This window comes from Pseudochaenichthys georgianus, chromosome 16 (genome assembly GCF_902827115.2).
Source record: "Pseudochaenichthys georgianus chromosome 16, fPseGeo1.2, whole genome shotgun sequence".
In the NCBI taxonomy this organism is placed as follows: Eukaryota; Metazoa; Chordata; class Actinopteri; order Perciformes; family Channichthyidae; genus Pseudochaenichthys; species Pseudochaenichthys georgianus.
This window is the reverse complement of record NC_047518.2, coordinates 40,316,231-40,337,340: the sequence shown is the minus strand read 5'-3', so window position 1 is coordinate 40,337,340 and position 21,110 is coordinate 40,316,231. Positions and strand designations below refer to the sequence as shown.

At 41.8% G+C, this 21,110-nt stretch overlaps 2 protein-coding genes across 2 annotated transcripts in view; one reads left to right on the top strand and one right to left on the bottom strand.

The window, feature by feature from the left end:
• Nucleotides 1–4,958, top strand: part of vars1 (valyl-tRNA synthetase 1) — a 26,720-nt gene extending 21,762 nt beyond the window's left edge. The window contains exons 26-29 of the mRNA XM_071205969.1: nucleotides 1,507–1,618; nucleotides 2,899–3,074; nucleotides 3,985–4,134; nucleotides 4,216–4,958. Of these exons, the coding sequence (XP_071062070.1) occupies nucleotides 1,507–1,618; nucleotides 2,899–3,074; nucleotides 3,985–4,134; nucleotides 4,216–4,284 (507 nt within the window). The 3' untranslated portion in view covers nucleotides 4,285–4,958. The remainder of the gene's footprint in view (nucleotides 1–1,506; nucleotides 1,619–2,898; nucleotides 3,075–3,984; nucleotides 4,135–4,215) is intronic.
• Nucleotides 4,427–21,110, bottom strand: abhd16a (abhydrolase domain containing 16A, phospholipase). The gene is made up of 20 exons (XM_034101545.2): nucleotides 20,983–21,110; nucleotides 17,250–17,306; nucleotides 17,099–17,165; nucleotides 15,126–15,212; nucleotides 14,800–14,885; nucleotides 14,564–14,637; nucleotides 14,262–14,369; nucleotides 12,052–12,166; nucleotides 11,864–11,965; nucleotides 11,691–11,754; nucleotides 11,533–11,582; nucleotides 9,793–9,916; nucleotides 9,096–9,200; nucleotides 8,945–9,008; nucleotides 8,747–8,803; nucleotides 6,819–6,881; nucleotides 6,665–6,741; nucleotides 5,845–5,943; nucleotides 5,412–5,458; nucleotides 4,427–4,957 (listed from the first exon to the last, which is right to left on the bottom strand). Exons 1-20 carry the CDS (start codon nucleotides 21,082–21,084, stop codon nucleotides 4,874–4,876), a joined length of 1,632 nt encoding a protein of 543 aa, XP_033957436.1. The 5' UTR covers nucleotides 21,085–21,110; the 3' UTR covers nucleotides 4,427–4,873.

Genomic DNA, 21,110 nt, shown 5'->3' with positions numbered 1-21,110 from the left:
GACAACACATCGTTATGACATCATAAAGTGGCCAAAATCTGATCAGCTCATTTTCAGACAGGTTTTTGAAGGGGGACATGAAGAAGAGGGGACACATGTTGATGTAGAAGAGACATGAAGAAGAGGGGACACATGTTGATGTAGAAGAGACATGAAGAAGAGGGGACACATGTTGATGTAGAAGAGACATGAAGAAGAGGGGACACATGTTGATGTAGAAGAGACATGAAGAAGAGGGGACACATGTTGATGTAGAAGAGACATGAAGAAGAGGGGACACATGTTGATGTAGAAGAGACATGGAGAAGAGGGGACACATGTTGATGTAGAAGAGACATGAAGAAGAGGGGACACATGTTGATGTAGAAGAGACATGAAGAAGAGGGGACACATGTTGATGTAGAAGAGCCATGAAGAAGAGGGGACACATGTTGATGTAGAAGAGACATGAAGAAGAGGGGACACATGTTTATGTAGAGGAGACATGAAGAAGAGGGGACACATGTTGATGTAGAAGAGACATGAAGAAGAGGGGACACATGTTGATGTAGAGGAGACATGAAGAAGAGGGGACACATGTTGATGTAGAAGAGACGTGAAGAAGAGGGGACACATGTTGATGTAGAAGAGACATGAAGAAGAGGGGACACATGTTATGTAGAGGAGACATGAAGAAGAGGGGACACATGTTGATGTAGAAGAGACGTGAAGAAGAGGGGACACATGTTGATGTAGAAGAGCCATGAAGAAGAGGGGACACATGTTGATGTAGAAGAGACATGAAGAAGAGGGGACACATGTTGATGTAGAAGAGCCATGAAGAAGAGGGGACACATGTTGATGTAGAAGAGACATGAGAAGAGGGGACACATGTTGATGTAGAAGAGCCATGAAGAAGAGGGGACACATGTTGATGTAGAAGAGACATGGAGAAGAGGGGACACATGTTGATGTAGAAGAGACATGAAGAAGAGGGGACACATGTTGATGTAGAAGAGCCATGAAGAAGAGGGGACACATGTTGATGTAGAAGAGACATGGAGAAGAGGGGACACATGTTGATGTAGAAGAGCCATGAAGAAGAGGGGACACATGTTGATGTAGAAGAGACGTGAAGAAGAGGGGACACATGTTGATGTAGAAGAGACATGAAGAAGAGGGGACACATGTTGATGTAGAAGAGACGTGAAGAAGAGGGGACACATGTTGATGTAGAAGAGACGTGAAGAAGAGGATTTTGCACAATAGGTGACCTTTAAATAGAAAAACCTTGGTCAGAACTGCAGATTTCTATTTATCAAGTTGCCGTTCCAGACTTTGAGAGATATTTTTAGTGTTCTCCTTCTGTCTTAGTGATGTGTGTGTGTGTGTGTGTGTGTGTGTGTGTGTGTGTGTGTGTGTGTGTGTGTGTGTGTGTGTGTGTGTGTGTGTGTGTGTGTGTGTGTGTGTGTGTGTGTGTGTGTGTGTGTGTGTGTGTGTGTGTGTGTGTGTGTGTGTGATCTGTAGTTCTGCTGGCACAGTGAGGAGGTCGACCGCGACATGGAGTTCGTGATGACCGTGATCAAAACCATCCGCTCACTGAGGGCCGACTACAACCTGACCAAGACCAGAGCCGACTGTAAGCTCACACACACACACACACACACACACACACACACACACACACACACACACACACACACACACACACACACACACACACACACTCACTCACTCACTCACTCACTCACTCACTCACACACACACACACACACACACACACACACACACACACACACACACACACACACACACACACACACACACACACACACACACACACACACACACACACACACACACACACACACACACACACACACACACACACACACACACACACACACACTCGGAACATGAAGCTAACTGATGAAAAGTGGAGAAATGACATGAATTCAAGTCCTGTACCTAAATATAGGTTTTAGGCACTTTACTTATACTTAAATACTTCCTCTTGACTGATTCTCAGAGGCAATTATTATACCTTTTTACAAATGATGTATTTGTTACTTTACATACGAGGCCTTGCAATGTATGAAACGACAGAGCACTTTATACAGCAGAGAAATGCAAGTTGTGCTCCATCCTGGATTACAATATGAACTGCTGCTGCACGCATTCATATCGAGCGTTAACTATCTACTTCAAAGGAGTTGACTTTTTAGATATTAAGTCAATCTTGCTGAAAAAACTTCTGTGCAGTTACTGAAGTAAAGTTTGAAGGCAGGACTTTAATTGATGTAACAATTTCTTTTGGATGGTATTTACGTTGTTGTTTTGCTTTTCTATGTGAGGAGTATTTGCACTACTGCTGAATATAATTGTCAAAAGAGAAAAATACCTCGTTTGACCAACACCCACATTTTCCTTATGCCATGGTGTATCAACAATGATCGCGTTTCCTTTCACACTTTTGTTTAAATCCTTAATGTCTCTTGTCGACAAGTTATTAGAACCAGGATACTTTATTTATCCTGGGGGGAGTTTCATTTTATTTTTTTGACAGTTGCTAGAATAGTATAGAAATGTGTATAAAAACACAAGAACTTAAAGTAAAATTTAGCACACTGTACACAATATACAACCGTAGTTATTTTTAAATATGTATATTACAATATATACTGTCGTGTAATGTATTTGTATAAATGAAAAGATAATGATAACCAGATAATTGCTCAAATGTACCGTGACGATGCCTAAACTTCCCTTCCTCTCCTTTTATCCAAGGCTTTTATTGTCATGTGTATATAGCTACAGTGTAGTTATGGCAACGGAAATCTTAGGTCACAGGCTCACCAGATAATTGCTCAAACGTACAGTATAATGATGCCTAAACAAACATATTTCCCTCTCCTCCAGGCTACCTGCAGTGCATCGACTCGGCGACGGCCTCCCTGCTGCAGAGGCACAGTCTGCAGATCCAGACGCTGTCCTACTCTCAGGCCGTGCTCCCGCTGACCTCAGACCAGCCCGTCCCAGCAGGCTGCGCCGTGGCCATCGCCTCTGACAGATGTACCGTCAACCTCATGCTCAAGGTGAGTCGTCTGCAGCTGTGATTGGTTTCTCCCGTCTCTCTTCACCGGACGTGTAAATACATTAGCTCTGGTGAAGCCTCTCAGACACGTGTTGATGCATCATGATGTTGACCATGTAATATGTGTTCTTAAAGTCGCAAACATTTCAATTCACTGGTTCTGTTTTGACTAGTTACTGTACATGACTGCTTAAGTATTATATGCAGGTCTCCCTTGAAAAAGAGATCTATGATCTCAATGGGACCAATCTGGTTAAATAAAGGTTTGAAATGAAATATATTCCTATCTAACATATTTATATTTAATAATAAAGCTGTATTTGTATAGCACTTTTGATACACTAGGTGCAGCTCAAAGTGCTTTAACAACATGGCACACATTAAACGCGAAATTCACTTTTTGCACACATGCTGCGTAAAACCATAATATAAAAATTCAAGGAACATAAGGAGGTAAAAAAAGGACAATAAAAAAAATGATGACCAAAAAGTTGTTGACAGAAAACCCACTCGGTAAAACACAATGAATAAATATATAAATCACGTTTAAAAGAAAGTTGGATGTTGCTAATAAGAAGCTAATTAAACAATTTTTTTCACTGAGTTGACAATATTCAGTATTTAATTCCTCTGTAGTTTTACATTTGATTTTACATGTATACAATTCCTTACTCTCATATTTTACTTGCACCATTATCACTTACCATCTTATTTCGTTTGAGTTAAGTATACTGTATGTTGCTTATTGGAGGACTTACTATTTACATTGCCAACAACTACAATGTAAGTGTTCATGTGACAATAAAGCTTTGGAGCTTTGAATACTATTTAATCTAGGTCTCCTCCACTTTGAGTGTACAGTAGTACTCAATCTGTATCTCAATCATAATATGTTCCTTTACTTCCCTCAGGGTATCATTGATGTGGAGAAGGAAGTGTCCAAGCTGCTGACAAAGAAAGGTGAAGTGGAGAAAGCGATGGAGAAGCTGAGAGAGAAGATGGCGAAGAGCGACTACGCGGAGAAGGTCCCGGTGAAGGTGCAGGAACTGGATGCGGAGAAGGTGCGAAAAAGAAATGGTCTCCCAGGGTTTGAGGCGGTGTCGTGAACTTCTGCAAACTAATGATTTCCTGTTCCTCCACAGCTCCGACAGAGCCAAACTGAACTCGAGAAGGTGAAAGAAGCCACGGACAACTTCAGGAAAATGGTGTGACGTTCCCCGTAGCAATATGTAAATCCGTAAATTCATTTTCCAAGTCGACTGTAGTAAGGAGGACATTCAATAAATCTCTTGTGACAGACAATCGTCTTGTTCTCTCCCATCTCTGTACAATGCAACGCTTGAGTTCAGTGCCTTATGTCAAACCTTTTATTCAGCATATTTAATAGAACATGTAAGAGGACATTTTAGGACACAGCTTTGTTCATTCAGATAAAAGATGTATCTAAGTGATAAGCAAACAAAGCTTATCACTTTGGCTGCATTCTTAAAGATTAAAACTCCTATGATAATTTGATACTATAGCGATGCATCTTAACTTATAATTGCTTCTTTGCAGAGGGAGCGGTGGCTTCCCTAACAGACCAACACTGAACAGGATGATTAAAACTAACCTCAAAAGAAAACATGTACCATATTTTACAGGTGTGTGGGTGGAAGGGGGGGGGGGGGTAGAAGTAGATCTTCCCAGATGCCATCACAGCAACATTATACATGACACACTGTTGGAAGAGATCTGCGACAGATTACAGTACGTTCACACCATGCCAGGAACACACTGCTGACCACAGGCCATCTGGATCTACAGCCTCCAGGGGGAGTGGAACTCGGAGGCGGGCAGAGGGGTGCAGTGTGTTGTTTCAAAGTTTCTCATGTACTTCCGCGCCTGGAGAGAAAGAAAAAAGACAGCGGGCATGGAGGAGGAATAGACAATGAGAGGTGTGGGAGGGAAATGAACAAAAAGTGCACAACTTTATATATATTGGGTTCCTTTACAAACGTCTCCCGTCCTCTTAAGGCTTCTCACAGGAGGAATACCCAGGGACCCAAAGCATTAGCTGTAATTGATGGCAGTGCTGTTGTTTGTTAAATGACTTCAATAAGCTGAGCGCGGCGAAATATATTACTGCAGTCAACCAGAGAGCACAGGTGAGCCGGTTGCTATGGAGACAGCTATAGTGAGCCTCGGTAAGGAAACGCTGTGATGTTTTAATTTAAACGAGAAAATTGGACTTGGTGGCTTGGATAGGTGTGAAGAAGAGATCGGGGTTCTGCCCTTTAAACCCAACGGGAAAGAAACAACAGGTGAGATTAAAGTGCATCGCTAACAGAAACCTTACCAAGAAAAGAGCAAGCTGCCTCCTTCCCTCCATTGCCATATCCTCACCTGGAACAAAACAGAGTGTGTGTGTGTGAGGCCTTGTTAAAGAACTGAAGAAGTACACCATGTCGGGGGGGAATGTACATTGTTCCAGCCAAAAGGACAATGCAGAGAAAGACAAGAGTAACATATTAAAGAGGCCCTTTACTGTTGCAAGCTAGAGGAACTCCCTCTGGAGGGGATTGAGCCTTCTCAGACCATACGACCTACAGGAAAGGGAGACCCCCCCCCCAAAAAGCATAATATGGCCTCTTTAAAAAAGACACCATAAAACATCCTAATCCCGTAGTAACAATTGTAAAGAACGAAGTATTGCACATAGTGTTATAGTCCGCCTGTGCGCGGGTAGTGTTTGTTTGACGAGTAAATGAGAAAGGACCCGAGGGGCTTACCAACACTCCATGGAAACAAAACATCTCCTTCAGCCTGATAGGACTGCAGCACAGACACACACCAGTCATCGTCCACCTCGTAGCCGCTGTACACCGACGCTGAGAGAGGACATGTCCCCGCATTAAACACACGTGATGAATGGTTCAGCTGAGTTCTGAGGCGGTGGAAGGAACCAGGTTCACCAACTCAGCTACTGCGCTTCAGTAGATTGTTGATTATGTTATGCTACTACATACTCCTACTCCACTGCAATTTGGAAATACATTTGTACTCGTTATATTTATTTGACAAGATGAGCTACTTTGCAGCTTCATATTTTTGTAACAATAATTCAATTGACGAATGACTTATTACATACTTTTATGAATGAATACCTTGCAGTATAAAAAGTAAACTAAAATGGTTTTCCATTTAATAAGGAACCAGTGAAAGAATATGTACTCGGCCAAAATGGCGATTGTAAGTACTTTGCTTTTTGGTACTTTTCCATAGGGACTTGGCAACTGGAAGGTCACCAGTTCAAGTCCCGGCAAGACCAAGTGCTACCGAGCTGTCCCTGAGCTAGGCACCGTTCCCTACACGGCTCCCCGGGCGCCGTTCAAAATGGCAGCGCACTGCAGAGAAACAATTTCCCCACGAGGGATTAATAAAAGTCCATCTTATTTATTTATATTTTGGACTTGGTACTTTCACTGAGGAAGGATTTTGAACGTCAGACTTTTATTTGAGTATTTGTTAACGGTGTTATCGGGACTTTTACTTAAATCTCTGGCTACTTCTCCCACCTCTGGCAAACAGTGTAATGGCGGTCACACTTACCTTCCTCTATGGGATTGGAGGACCCCAGCCATTGTCTTACAACTCGAACTCCTTCTTCTGTCATTATTTTTGGATACCTAAGCAGGGAAATGCCGTCACTCAACGCAAGTACTTACTGTACACACTGATCTTATCCAACAATGAGAACACTGACCTGAACTGCAGCAGCTTGAGCAGCAGGTCGTTGCCTCTGTTGGACATCACGTCCTCTGGACCGCTGCAACACAGTGAGCACATTCATGTTATAAATAGAGCCAGTTCCCAGGTCACTAAGTGAGTACTGCCTCCTCTACCTCTGCGCTAATTAAGGAGTCACTTAATCAAGATGATGATTCAAGTGCTGGGAAGTTGTGTGTGTGTGTGTGTGTGTGTGTGTGTGTGTGTGTGTGTGTGTGTGTGTGTGTGTGTGTGTGTGTGTGTGTGTGTGTGTGTGTGTGTGTGTGTGTGTGTGTGTGTGTGTGTGTGTGTGTGTGTGTGTGTGTGTGTGTGTGTGTGTGTGTGTGTGTGTGTGTGTGTGTGTGTGTGTGTGTGTGTGTGTGTGTGTGTGGACCAGGGATGGGCAACTTGGATGGTGGTGGGGGCCACATCATTAATTTTTTCTCTGGAAGTGTCTCCTTGTACGATGTGAGGGTCTAAGGACAGAGGGTCTAAGGACAGAGGGTCTAAGGTCAGAGGGTCTAAGGTCAGAGGGTGTTGTTTTCTCAGACTGATATTCTGCACAGACTGTGCTGTTGTATTTGCTGTAAAGTGTCCTTACTGTAAGGTCATTATATATATTTTAATATTTTATGTACAGCACTTTGGCTCGACCAAAAATCGTTTTAAAAATGTGGTATATAAATAAAACTTGATTTGATTTATGTACTGGCCACCAGGGGAACACACACATGCACACATTCCATGTATTGTATGTAATTATTAACACATGTACTAAGTCTGACATCTTCCCTGAAAGATTGTAAAATGTCAATGAACATCCTCTAATAAGCTCACTAAACAAATATCACTTCACAGAAATGTTATTTAAGTGGCATGTTTGTATTGAACAGGTTATTTAACAGTGGAATAAAACTATTTTCAAACAATTGGAAAGCACGGAAAGTGTGTGTGCATTGAGATGAACCTTTAAGAGGACATGAGCATGGAGTCATGAACACTGACCCAGACATCAGTCATCTGACTTGAACCTCAGACACTTGTATCCGGTCTCTGCATTCCCCTTATTCCACAATAAGGGTCCACACAGACACCCGTCAGCCCGCACCCTGCTGTTCCTCAGCGCCGCTCCCCCCCCCCCCCCTCCCGCTGACATTATGAATGAAAAGCGTATAGTAATCATAAACTTGTTTCGCCAAATTCAGATGATAAAAACAAACTTTGAAGCTTCTGCGGCATAATTACAAGCGGTAACTTAACGTCACAGCAGGCATAACAACAGCCGGTGTTTCTTGTTAGTGTTTCCCCGGGAAACACAAACACGGCCGCCATTTGCCCATCCCTGATCTGGACCAATCAGCCGGGTAATTGCGTGCTCATCATGTATGCTCAAGGACCTCATGTTTGCAGCAAATCAGACTTTTTTATCACAGTAATTGAAAAGCCTGCTGGGGCCGGATACCGGATCCTTTTATTTACTAATTAATTGGTCTTTCTTCAAAGATGTGGAGTTTCTCAGTCACTGATCCGCAGGCAGAGAGAGAGAGAAAAGAGTCGGCCATATGTTTGAGTTCATCTTGGGAATCGAGGGGTTACTGTATTTCTGACCGAACCAGAGCTGGTGATTGGTGGAAAGGTGGAAAGATGCTTTTGTTTCTGAATGAAGAGTGTTTTGAGATGACAAGGCCAACAAGCTGGTATTAGTTTGGGCTCAACATTTGAGTCCCAGTGGTCGAGGTTTTGTCTTCATTTCACAGAATCTTAAATTGTGAAATAACTTTTGATAACATCTTAACAAAGCTGTTACAATGCCCTAATTCAACATCCTATTCCAAGCCTTTGTATCTTACAGGACCCTGCCTGTGTAAAGCCAATGGAAAGCACGCTGGCTCTACTTAACACAGTGACATTTAAAGATGGACTCACGTTGTGGTGATGATCTCATCTCTGGTTCTCCTGATCAGCAGGACCGGTCCCTGATATCTGGAGGAAGAGAAGGAGTCGTGTTAATCATCATCATCATCATCGAGCTACGCCTGCCACTACAAAGGTTAGTTTCACAATTACGATCCAATAAGTTGTGTAATGTTCAGCGAAGCAGATTTGGACTTGGAAGTGACTCACTTGAGAAGCTGGTCAGCGTTGTTGAGGTTCATGTACTGCCTCACTGCGTGCTGTACCAACGGTTCTGAGAGAAGGTATTTCAGTTGGTAAAACAAATCCACCTATTGAAAACACATAATGCAGTGTATGACCTTTAACCCCTCAGACTCACTCCAGCTGTCGGGCATGACCTTGAGGGCAAGAGGCAGGAGGTCATCGAAGGAGGCGTCCAGCACCACTGATTGGATCTCTGGGTATGACATCACTGCCCAACTGGCTGTGACAGGAAACGGAGAGATAGACAAAATGAAGATTACAGGATGGTCAGAATCAGAACGATATGTGGTGCCAACGAACCGGAAGTTAGCGTTTACCAAAAATTTAAATATTAGTTAACAGCAGAAAATAACTTCTGTGGTAAGAAAAACGGTTGATACTTTTTTGTACCGCAAAAATAATCGCAAAAATAATCTCCTCAAGAGTGAATTGAATCGCCATAAGTCAAATCTAACTTGGTCTATAAAGAAACTACATCACATTCGCATGGTTGCACACCACCACCGCTAAGCTAACGGCGGCTAAAGTTCTTTGGATGAAGTTTGGTCTAATTTTGCCACACATAGAAATGTCGGATATTCACAAGTGAGGTCTTTACTGACGTATTTGTCATAGAATAAACGTGAAGAACTCTTTAGTTTATTTAAATCACCCATGTCAGGTATCTAACCAAAAACACGTTAAAAAAAACAGTTGTCTTCAAGAGTGAACCGGATATAATGCTTCGTTTTCTTAGGACTCATTCCTGCACCACTCTTTATCACAAGTCTCTATCAAAGTGCTCTTCGTGTATGGTTGTGGCCTCTGTGTACCTGTGAACCCTCCTATGGACCAGGCGTACACCACTATGTCGGAGAGCTGGAAGCCCAGCCGGTGCACTGCATACTGGATCACCACATCCATGGCGTTGGCCTCATTCTGCGGGAACGGCACTCCCTGGCAGAAAGATACAAGTAAAGAAGAAAAAGCAATATCCATGCATTATTAAACATAACAGTAACAAACAATCCACCTACAAGACAACAAACTCCCAAAGAGTTGACAGATTTACAACAGCGATAATATCGACCGGGGTTTCAACATCCTGTTGTTTTTCACCGTGTGTTTGGGAATATGTGAAGCACAGGCATACACTTCAAGTTAATGCTGGTTTAACCCATAAGAACTCGGACCCATTTCTACTTTTGGGGAAATTAAGCGGAACATAATTTAGACTAAATAGAGTTAGACCACCTAAAAACACATTTCTGACAAGAAACCCCCCCTCGTGTCAAATATCTGAAATGTGACGTATGTGGTAAAACAACTCTACATATAACTTCATTAACGAGGATGATTTTCTGGTTTAAATTAGTTTGAACATTCTTTGAATTGAAGAATAAGAACATATTAACTCAATATAATTGAATCAGCTAAATTAACTGAGCAGATCTTAATTATATTTCTAACTGTGCATAGCCTAAATGTCACTTTGGGTTTACTGTGAACGTGTAGGGTTCAAGTCCCAATGTGACATTAGTGTCACCGCGATGTTCGTCTCATTTGTTTCATATCAATTTGATCAAGAAATGTTTCCACAACAGGTTCAATGTAATAAAGGACATGTTATGTCATTCTTAAATGGCTTGAATTGTACCTTTAGCAACAACAACAAAAGCTTTTGAAATGTAGCTCGTTCGGTCACACGTGTTAGCCTGGCACATGGACATGTTGGACATGTTGTCATGGGAACACCTAATCACATGACCTGGACCATGACCCACCAGACTGTTCAGTGTGTGTGGCTTAGGGACTTCATTTGTAGTCATTATCAATATCAGTAAAATTCCATGATTTCTGGATACCAATTTCTATACCACTGTAATAAATACATCTAAATAATACAATGTACTTTAACGTTTTCTCTTTTTACATTTTAGTAGGATGTTAAATAGGTCGTAAATCCCTCTTTAATATTTACTCCTATTAAACAATTGTATTTTTTCAAGTTTCTCGACAACAACTACATTTGCCCACACCACGGTAACATTATAATTCTTTGGATCTCGTGCGCTTCAGAGAGAACACACACAGACATTTTATTGTGATGTGTTTGGGGCGTTTCCAAAGCATAGTTTCCACAGCTCGGAAAGCTCCGCTTGCTTCTCCAGCTGGACACAATACCATACCCATTAGCCAGCTAGACTGAACATCACCAAACCAACTGGATAGTGTCTGTGATCCAATCAGAATGCCCTTATTCGTCCCACAGAAATGTACATTGTTAATAGGAAAGGATACCGGACACATCTACTCATGACTTTAAGACTGTAGCTCCTCTTCTTTGAAACCTGCTCAGATTGCCTTGAAGATCCTCCGGGTCCAATATTTTATTGTATTTGATTCCATTTTACCTTCACAATACCATTTTGGCAAGTGGATTTTCTAAGTTATAATTGTATTTTTGTACACAGTCATCCATGTACACACTGAGACAAATGTGTTTTGTGATATTGGGCTTTATAAATAACATTTGATTTGGATTCAGTACCAAATGTGAAAACCCCGCTTACCGTACTGCCTGCAAAGCCAGGGTGGTTCCAGCCCAGCACAGAGTAGCCACCTGCAGCGCACACAACCAAGTTGAATGGAAATGCATATAGGATACAAATGATATCTGTGCTTTAGTTCGATAAAACATCTTAAATCTTGTGAAGTACAGGACCCTCACCCTCCAGTGGAGTGTTCATGCAGCCCACCTCATAGAAGCCTGCGTTCCCCTCACAGCAGATGACCTGCGGCAGAATTCAAACATTTCAACAGCCACCCGTAATGTGAGACATTGTGTTACAAACCTGGAGCAAGCCCAAGGCACAACAACAACAAACGAGTGCAGCCACTAACCAGGGTCTGGCCTTTCTGGCCCCCCTCCCTCCTCCGGTCCACAAACATTGTGTCGATCTCATTGCCATCGCAGGCCACAAGCTTGTTCCTCTGGCCGTCAAACTGTGACAAGAGAAGCCCATATCAGCAGGGAACGGTGATTTATTGAAGTGAAAACAGACGTTGTTAGTGTTAGTGTGTGTTTGTACCTCTTCTATTAGCCTGGCCTGGCCTTGCTGGAGCATGGGCCTCATGGCTTTCTGCAGTAAACCCACAGAGCCCGGGTACAGCATCCTCCTCCCAAACGAGTGGACAATGAGAAAACTAGAGAAGAACAAAATGGACTTCATGAGCAATACTGGAATAGCACTTTTTAGTTTCCTGGTAAAATAAGAATGAATAAACGGTAAATAACATGCAAAACGCTTATTATTAGTAACACATCTGTAGTGTCTGCCTTAGCGTTTCCATCACATGTGTCAAACCCAAGGCCCGGGGGCCGAATCCGGCCCTTGGTGGATTTAATTTCGGCCCGCAGGATAATTTCTAATTACTATTAGATCTGGCCCGCCGGTATATTGCACGCACACCTTCACTCCATCCTGAGGGTCTCCTCCGCTCAGAGCCTGAGCCCAAACATTGATGACCTTGCCCCCGAGATGAGATGCCAAGTATCTGCTTGAACTAGCATCACAGAGATAGAGCCATAAGAAATGAATGCAACTGATTATTTAATGTTGTTTTTATAGGCAATAGTGTAAGCTTTGTTAGTTCCAGGTTTAATATGTGCAATAAATTCATTTCAATACGTTTTGCAATAAACATTGAACCAGTCCGGCCCTCCACTAGTACCCATTTTTAAATGTTGGCCCACTGTGTATTTGAGTTTGACCCCTGCTGTAGATGGTGTACTGGAATAGTACTTTATAGTTTCCTGCACATTTTACATTTGTATTCATTTAATGTAATATCTAATATTCCATTCCTCACACCCTTAATGTATATCCTGCTTTATATTTTGTTACTGTAGATTTGTATTTCAACATGTATATTTTCAACTTTTTTTTTTAAAAAGCTATTTTATTTCTATTTGAGATGTTTACATTTTGGATTGTTTATTTCTTCTAGTCTTTTAATTTCTCTAATGTACAATATCTTTTTATGCAGCTGCAACGCAAACATTTCTCAAATTGAGATCAACAAAGTACTTCTTATCTTATCTTATCTTATCCAGGGTATCTGCAGGAATCCTGAAGTCAAATGTAAGACCTTTTAAGACCCTTTCCATACATTTTAAGACCTCATCGCTACTTGGAGTTTTAACCGGTTACCTTGGCGACACACTTTACCTCACATTGACTATATACAGTATTGAGTGTCCTTCCTCCTTATCTTCCAACCATTTGGATGCAAACTTGCATTTCCCCATAACGATGTTGCTTAGCAACCGGCGTAAACGGGCCTTCGCGCGCTATCAAATCCAATCCACTTTATTTATATAGCACAGTTTAAAAACAGAGGGTTTGCCAAAGTGCTTCACAATGAACATAACATTATAATAAAATATGATATTACACGAATAGATAAAAAAAAGCACACATAAGAATAAATACAAGGCACTAAAGGCTATGGACAGACAGTGAAAGCATACAAATAGGTATGACATAGGTCAGACTGACTGGTAAGCGAGGGAAAAGAGGTGGGTTTTTAGGCGGGACTTAAAAGCTTCAAGAGTGGGCGACAATTTAACATGAGGGGTCGTTCCAGAGCCTGGGGGCTACCGATGAGAACGCTCGGTCTCCCCTTTGTTTTTGGGACTACAAGCAGCAGCTGATCAGCCGACCTCAAAGCCCTTGAGGCGGTGTACACCTGTAAGAGGTCGGAGATGTACTCTGGGGCCAGCCCATTAAGAGACCATCAAGCAGTGAGCGTGCGATGTCCTGTTCAGATGACGTCAAATAAACTCCACAGAATCACACGACACACCTACGCCATGACTACATTCAGGCAGACTGTAGAACACAACCTCTTTGGACACTTTAGCTACTTATTGAAAACAAGCTACAAAATGTAAGACCTTGGAAAATGCGTTTAATTCTTTTTAATAGCCTTCATTTTCGCTAAATTGATTTATCAACTTTTAATACTTTTTAAGACCCCGCGGACCCCCTGAAATAAGAGTGAATAAATGGTTTTATTAGTAACCTCAGCCACATCGTAGACTCTATGCATTACATTAAACACACAATGTACAACAATTATTTTCTTTTTTTATTACTGCCAATATTTTTCTAGTTCTCTATCTGTTTTGAAATTTTTGTTTTACCGTTATGTATGCACCAAAGTCAAATTCCTCGTACGTGTCAACCTACCTGGTAATAACCCTGTGCCTTAGCGTTAGATGGTGCTTTATACACACCTGATGATGTGGCACGGCAGAGTGCGCACAGAGTGCAGGACGCTGTCTGCGGCGCCTCTCAAGCGGGGCTCCGGCTTCAGCAGAGAGACGCCAGCCTTGGATAGTTTTCTGTCAAACGCAGTCAAAGGCTTACAATGAAGCAGATGAAGGGCATTTCACATTCAGTGGATGAATGTATCCAATCTACTCCACAGTGCTTTGAGGGCACGTACACACATAATGAAATGACCCTGATAAGTCTGGAATTGAAGCAGACACACGGACGTTTGAAATTGCAAAGGAATAGAAGAGCAGAAACGTACGGATTGCTGACTTCTGACCAGCTGAAATCCGAAGGCCAGTACGAGAAGTCAAAGTCGTAGCATCTCAGTCTTTTCTACACGGAGAGCACAAAAGATGTCCCTTGAGTTCAGCTCTGAGGTTTTAATAATGGTAATAACATAAGAAATGATCATTGCGTCTCATTATTCCCCAAAACTTGGATATATATAATATAATAATTCCAACAGCAAATCCTGATGAGGTTCCAAAAGCTCACCTTGTTTGCTGGCGTGTGATTATCCTTGTTTTCGTCAAGAATGGAGATGAACTGAAGATACTCAGAGTTTTTCCATCTCCCCAACCCTAAGGGAGAAAAGGATAGAAGGAGGGAAGGCGGCACAAACAGACTTAGTAAACATGTAACAAACAACATTTTGCTGCAAAGCCTCAAGGGTGCGTCTGATGTGCTATGAGAGTGTAACCCTTGTGCAACGGACTCATTGGTAAAGACATCTTTTTGGCAAATATAGAGCATATTTAGTCATATCTAGAAGATGATTGAATTGTGTTAGTCATTGCCTGGCTGCCAGAGGAAGTCCTTACCTCTAAGACAGGCCACTCCGAGGAGGCACACCAGCACTGTTCCCACATACTGACTCACTGGAACCAGCTTACTGCTGCAGATGTAGCCTGAAAATACAAAGAGCAACGGTGACACAGACATACACACCCCCCCCCCCCCCCTTCTTTCCCTGCTAAACCCGAGCCTCATTAACGGGCACCGATCCAAAGATTCACAGTCCGACAACTACCCTACAACCATATGCATAAATCAATATCAGGAGCTCAATTATACACTACGGAGTAGCACCCAACCTCAAGCACTTCATTTCAATAGCGGCAAAGTCTTTCTAGATGATTCAGTTGATTAACTTGATATTAATCCCACTTGTAGGAGAACAGAGAACATCCCCCCAGTGGCAGTTTGTCTTCCTTAATGGAAGGAGAAATGTCATCCATAGAAAAAAGATTTGTCACCGGCGCTAAACCTTCTGAAACATGTCAAGATTACATTTGGATACAAACCCGTTCTAAGGGCGTGAGAAATGGGAAATAAATACAATTTGCAATTTCTCCGTAGCTGTATTTTCTTTTAACATGCAAGAAGGACTGGGCGATAAGCTACAAATTATTATCATGACACTAACCTGGATATGTTTTGATATGCCTTATACCAGTGTTTTTCAAAGTGGGGGCCCCGACCCCCCGGGGGGCCGCCAGGGAGCGTCAGGGGGGTCACCAAAGTTTGAGGGAAAGGGGAATTTTTTTTTTTTTTTAATTTTATTAAAAACTGCATATCTATCAATCTGTTGTCCTTTGATGCCAATCTTTAATATTTTTTACTTATTCATATTGTGAAGCTGACAATTGAGCGGCCCAGACCAAGCAAGGAGGCAGAGGCAGCACGTCCCAAATATAACCCGGGGTGGGCATTTATTACAGCATGAACACAATACACACAGCCTCAATCCTGCTGCTGCTGCTGTTCACGTGGGCACAGCCTGCAGCCACCAGGATCTCACACACACTACCAGCCTCTCTAACAGCAAAACCCCAGAGCCCAAATGCCCAACCCAACAGGACACAGGTGAGGGGGGAGGAGACACCACAGGGCACCAGGTGCACACAATCAACGACAGACATGGGGAAAGGGAACACTTTTCAACAACAAAAACCTAAACAACCCGTAACGGAGGCCGAGATCTATGAGCCCAGAGATCACCTCTGTGACACATATATATATATCTTTTTAAATCACACGACCGCCCTTCAAGCCAATCAGAATCGAGCTGCCGCTTCTGAGAGCGAAACTGAGTATCTGCTCAGCTTTTGGAGCAAGTGAGAGCTAGTGAATGTTTCGCTCTGCAGCTGGATGAGAGCACGGATGTAGCAAATATTGTTGTTTATATATATGAATATAAATATGTTTATTATTAATATTACTGTTGAATATTATATATAATACTATTAAGGCATAAGTAGCTTTAAAAAATGCTAAAAATATATGTTAATTGTTCATATTACTGTTCCAAATTATATAATATTTTAAAGACAGAAATCACTTTAAAAATGCTTCAAAAATATGTTTAATGTTGATATTACTGTTTAATATTGTGTTAAGAATGTTTATAACAGTTTGGGAACCCCTGCCTTATACAGTATATATAAGTTTAACCTAATGTGCCAAAAGTATGCAAAATAAAATTCATACATTATAATAATTACCACCCAGTCCTTGTAAAGGTTGTCTACTTTTCTCCAACCACTCGTTGTCACAGCTAATGAAATTTGGTCTTTTAAGCATCAGAGAAAGTGAATAATTTCCCACGTCGCAGTTACTCAAAGCCCAAGGTGACATCTTGAAGTGTCTTGTTTTGTCTGGCCCACAGTCCAAAACAAAAACCTATTCCATTTACCAAAAAGAACAATAGGGGAAAGCGGCATATGTCATGACCGCAGTAAAAAGCAGAGAAGTCACCCTGTGTTTCCCACCAGACATCATTCATACAGCCTACCTTTCCTGTACAGATAGCAGAGGAGGAGAGGAGAGCTGTAGTAGGACAGAGACCACAGTGCTGAAGCCTGGACGGAGAAGACACAAGCTTTAATTGACAACACTTCTTAATCTTCTCCATATAATGTTATCAATCATGCAGCTATACTGACCCAGCTGAGGATGCTGTCAGAGTGTTTCTCCAGACTCCTTGGTTGGTAGTTCCATCCCTGTTGCGAGGGAATACAAATGTTCATTTCGTAACTCTCCTTTCGTGGTTGATAGCTTTCTTCAATCCTTTTTGCTTGCTGGTAATTAGCAGGCTATGCTTGTTCATGCGTTTGATACAAATACAGCAAGACCATGCACAGCCAAGTTCACTTTCTCTTGGTTCATAGCAGACTCTACTGTTGCAAATATTACTCAGACTCTGTTACTCTCGTACCCGTCTCTTGTGAAACAATGCCAGGTAGGAACTAACATTTCTCGTAGGCTAAGGGGAAATTTAAGTGGATTAAGTATAGCATGTAATAATGAAATCTAATGCTGTAACTCCAATCCAGAATTATTCCTACTAATAGGAAGCATTTTCAAAAGAAGCCTCTTCCCCTGCATCTCGTGATAGAGGGAACTTAGTAGGAGTAAAGCAAGCAATATATATGCAGTGTTTCCCCTATATACAAATAGCGGCGGCACAGCTGCTGAAATATGCGCGCCGCTGCTTGGGGGCTCCAGCAGGTACCCAAAAAAAAAAATGTTTGGGTACCTTAATAAAATAATAATAAGTGGCGACCCTTTTTCACTTTTGATTGTTTATTATGTGGATTTGTAGTATTTGTGTTACTCTATGTTCAATAAAGGTGTATTTTTGCTAAATCTTGAGACATTGCCACTGTATGTACGCCAGTACATACTGGGGGCCAGATCTGGGGGGTTACACTTTTCATTTGCCCTTTACGATGGGCGCTGTAAGTGATGAAAGTGGGCGCCCGCAGCTCACAGCCAAAGTGCGAGCGTGGGAGCGAGCGAGCGAGGGAGAGAGAGGGCGCACCGGTACCGGCGCTGTTGTTATTAGAATCTGGTGCTAGCTGCGCTAACGGATATAAGAAGTAGATGTTTCTCCAACCAGGGTGGAGGAGAGCTCTCCTGTCAGACTGAGAGGCTCAGTGAGGTAAAGGACTCCGAGTGTTTAGATAGTTAATTTTAGTCTAAGTTATCTCAGAGGGTCTCAAACAAATATGTGTTTACAAATTATCTAAACACATATTTCCAAGGCACTCCTTTATAATTATTAAGATAAATAAAAACAGGTTTGAAATCATTCCAATGTATACTATAGGACAGTAAATGTTAAAGTTGGAGAGATACAAAAATATGCATAAATAAATAAATGTTAACTGGTAAAATAAGATATAAATGAACAACAAAAATAAAATACGTTACATGTATTTGTTATTGGCTATGGTAGGTTATTGGTTATGTCCACATACCTATTTGATTATTAAAATGTAAACCGATCTTTTTCATATGGGTGTTTTAGAGTTGTACCCCCTAGATCTAGTCTCTAGTAATTGTGTGCTCAAAGTGCACCAGATTGAAACATTTTACTTTAAAATGTTCAAAAATATCTTCCCGGCGGGACATACCCCCGGACCCCCCTAGAGGATGTGACGTCCACCCCCCAATTCAAATAAGTTCCTACAATACTGAATACATTTGAAGCCATTTTGACGTATATTACCGATGTCAATACGTTTCTGTTTTTTAGTGTATTTGTCTTTTCTAGAGATTTTTCATTTGTTCTTTATAAAATCTCGCCTCGGGCAGCAAATTGTCTAGAACCGGCCCTGGTACTAGGCCTCAAGAGCCTTTCTTGTGCTGGCACATAGAAACAAATTGGCGGGGTGCACTTCGCACGTGCACACGCTAAAAAATTCCATGCGCTCGCGCTCACATTATGCTGGGCCCACGTGCCTTAGCACCGCTGCTATGACTCCATCCTAGGGGAAACACTGATATGTATTTGGACACTCTCCTAGACCAGAAAGTTATTGTAAATAGGGTGCAAATACAGATACTAAAAAGGAAAATTAACAGTTGATCATTTCAAGTTCAAAAGGTATGATGTTTTGGCAGTCGTGGTGTAGAAAATAGGAAAAGCTGGAAAATGATTGGGAAGTTGTGCTGTGAAATAACTGGTCACATACACCCTTAATGACCTTCAGCACCCGATAGGAAGTGAGGTTAATCTGAGAAGATCCAGATTATTGTTGTGGACCCTCAACCTTTACAAGTTACATTCTGATGCTTCCTTCAGGGCAGAGGTTGCTCTTCCCAACGGTATAATAAGTCCTTTATTTGTTCAACAGTGAGGAAATGTACACTGCTGCGTCTGTAAAGCCGGTGTGTCCTTGGGCAAGACACTTCACCTGAACTTGCTCCTGTGGGTATTGTCCACAGTATCTGACCATTGCATGTATGATATATGTGTAATGTGTGTATATGTAAAAGCACTTTGAGTCATTGAAAAAGCACTATAATAAATGTAAGGAATTATTATTAATTATTAATAGAAACAGATTTTCTTTTGTTCCATCTTCTATTGCCTTTTTTGAACTAACTATGACTCCCATCTCATGTCTTTCCATCTTCTTTTTTATAATTCATAGTAATGACAGTTTAGTTATATAAAAACATATAGAAATAGAACCATCAAATGTACAGATAGACATATCAGCAGTAGAAGATTCTGGTGAACTTTTATCGCTGCACCATTGAGAGAGCATCTTGACCAGCTGTATCACAGCCTGGTATGGGAACTGCACAATGCTCAACAGGAAGGCATTGCAGAGGGTGACGCCCATCGCATCATCGGTGTCCCACTCCCTGCCATCCAGGACATCCAGGGGATACAGTGTTTGCAGAGGGCGCACAACATCTTCAAAGACACCTCTCATCCTGAAAACTATCTGTTTGTCCTCCTACCCTCCGGGAGGCGCCTCAGGAGCCTCCGGTCCAAGACCAGCAGGTTCAGGGTCAGCTTCTTCCCCAGGGCTGTTACCCTGCTGAACTCTGCTCCATGACAGACTCAAGCCCATACCCACCTGTTTATATCTCTTACTGCCAATGCCGTTTACACTGTATATATTCATCTGTTTATAGCCTATTTATAATTTTCTATTTATAATCATTCCATTTATAATTATTCTTATTATGTAGACTCCTGCACTGCTATTTTGCACTTTTGGTCAGATGCCTAAACTTAGATTTCGTCACTAGTACATGTACTATGTAATGACAATAACGTTGAATCTGAATCTGAGAAGATAAACAACACGTGTTGTATTGCAAATTCAAAAAAACAATAAGGGCAATGTTTACATTAACTTGTGTTGTAGTAACCATAGTTGCCTTTCAGGGAGCTAACGTGAGCTAGCTATTAGCATTGACTGTAGCCTTTTGAAGAGACATGGTGATAGACATTTTAGCTACACACAGTATTTACAGTTGTATTTTCAAAGTTAACATATTTGTTAATTCTTACTTAGCCTTTCTCATTACGTTTTTTATTTAAGTTTCCTCTCACCTGCTTCACACTTAGCATTAGCATAACCAGGTTAATGCCATTGAGGGAATCAGCGTATGAAGCTTCAGCTAGACTATATATAACTGTGGCAAGGAAACAAAGATTAATATGTATTTAAAATAAAGAATATCATGTAATTTCATGCATTCAAGCTGTCCCCCCGGCTGTACTGTGTGCAGTGACAGCAGGGGTTTCAATAACAAACACCTGACACTTCCGGGACGCAGCCGTCGCTACATCAATGCTAACAGATCCAATACTGCTCGGTTTTCACAGTCGGCTGTTCTCAGACAAATGCAAAACATTAAATGTATCCCTACCCTTCTCCCAGCTCTGCCTTCAGGTCGAGATGGGTCCGTTGAACGGTGAATTCGTTGCAAATGAGGCCCTAAAACACAGCGGAGCCACATCCAGCCAGCCATTCTTCCACTAGGAGGGCTACGGAAGC

What these genes read in the sequence shown, in the direction of transcription:
- abhd16a (XM_034101545.2), bottom strand. Translation starts at nt 21,084, where the DNA reads ATGGCTGGCTGGATGTGGCTCCGCTGTGTTTTAGGGCCTCATTTGCAA. An exon ending in ATCACACGCCAGCAAACAAG is followed by an intron (nt 14,638 to 14,799) that starts GTGAGCTTTTGG and finishes CTCTCCGTGTAG; the next exon opens with AAAAGACTGAGATGCTACGA. An exon ending in TGGTCAGAAGTCAGCAATCC is followed by an intron (nt 14,370 to 14,563) that starts GTACGTTTCTGC and finishes TGCGTTTGACAG; the next exon opens with AAAACTATCCAAGGCTGGCG.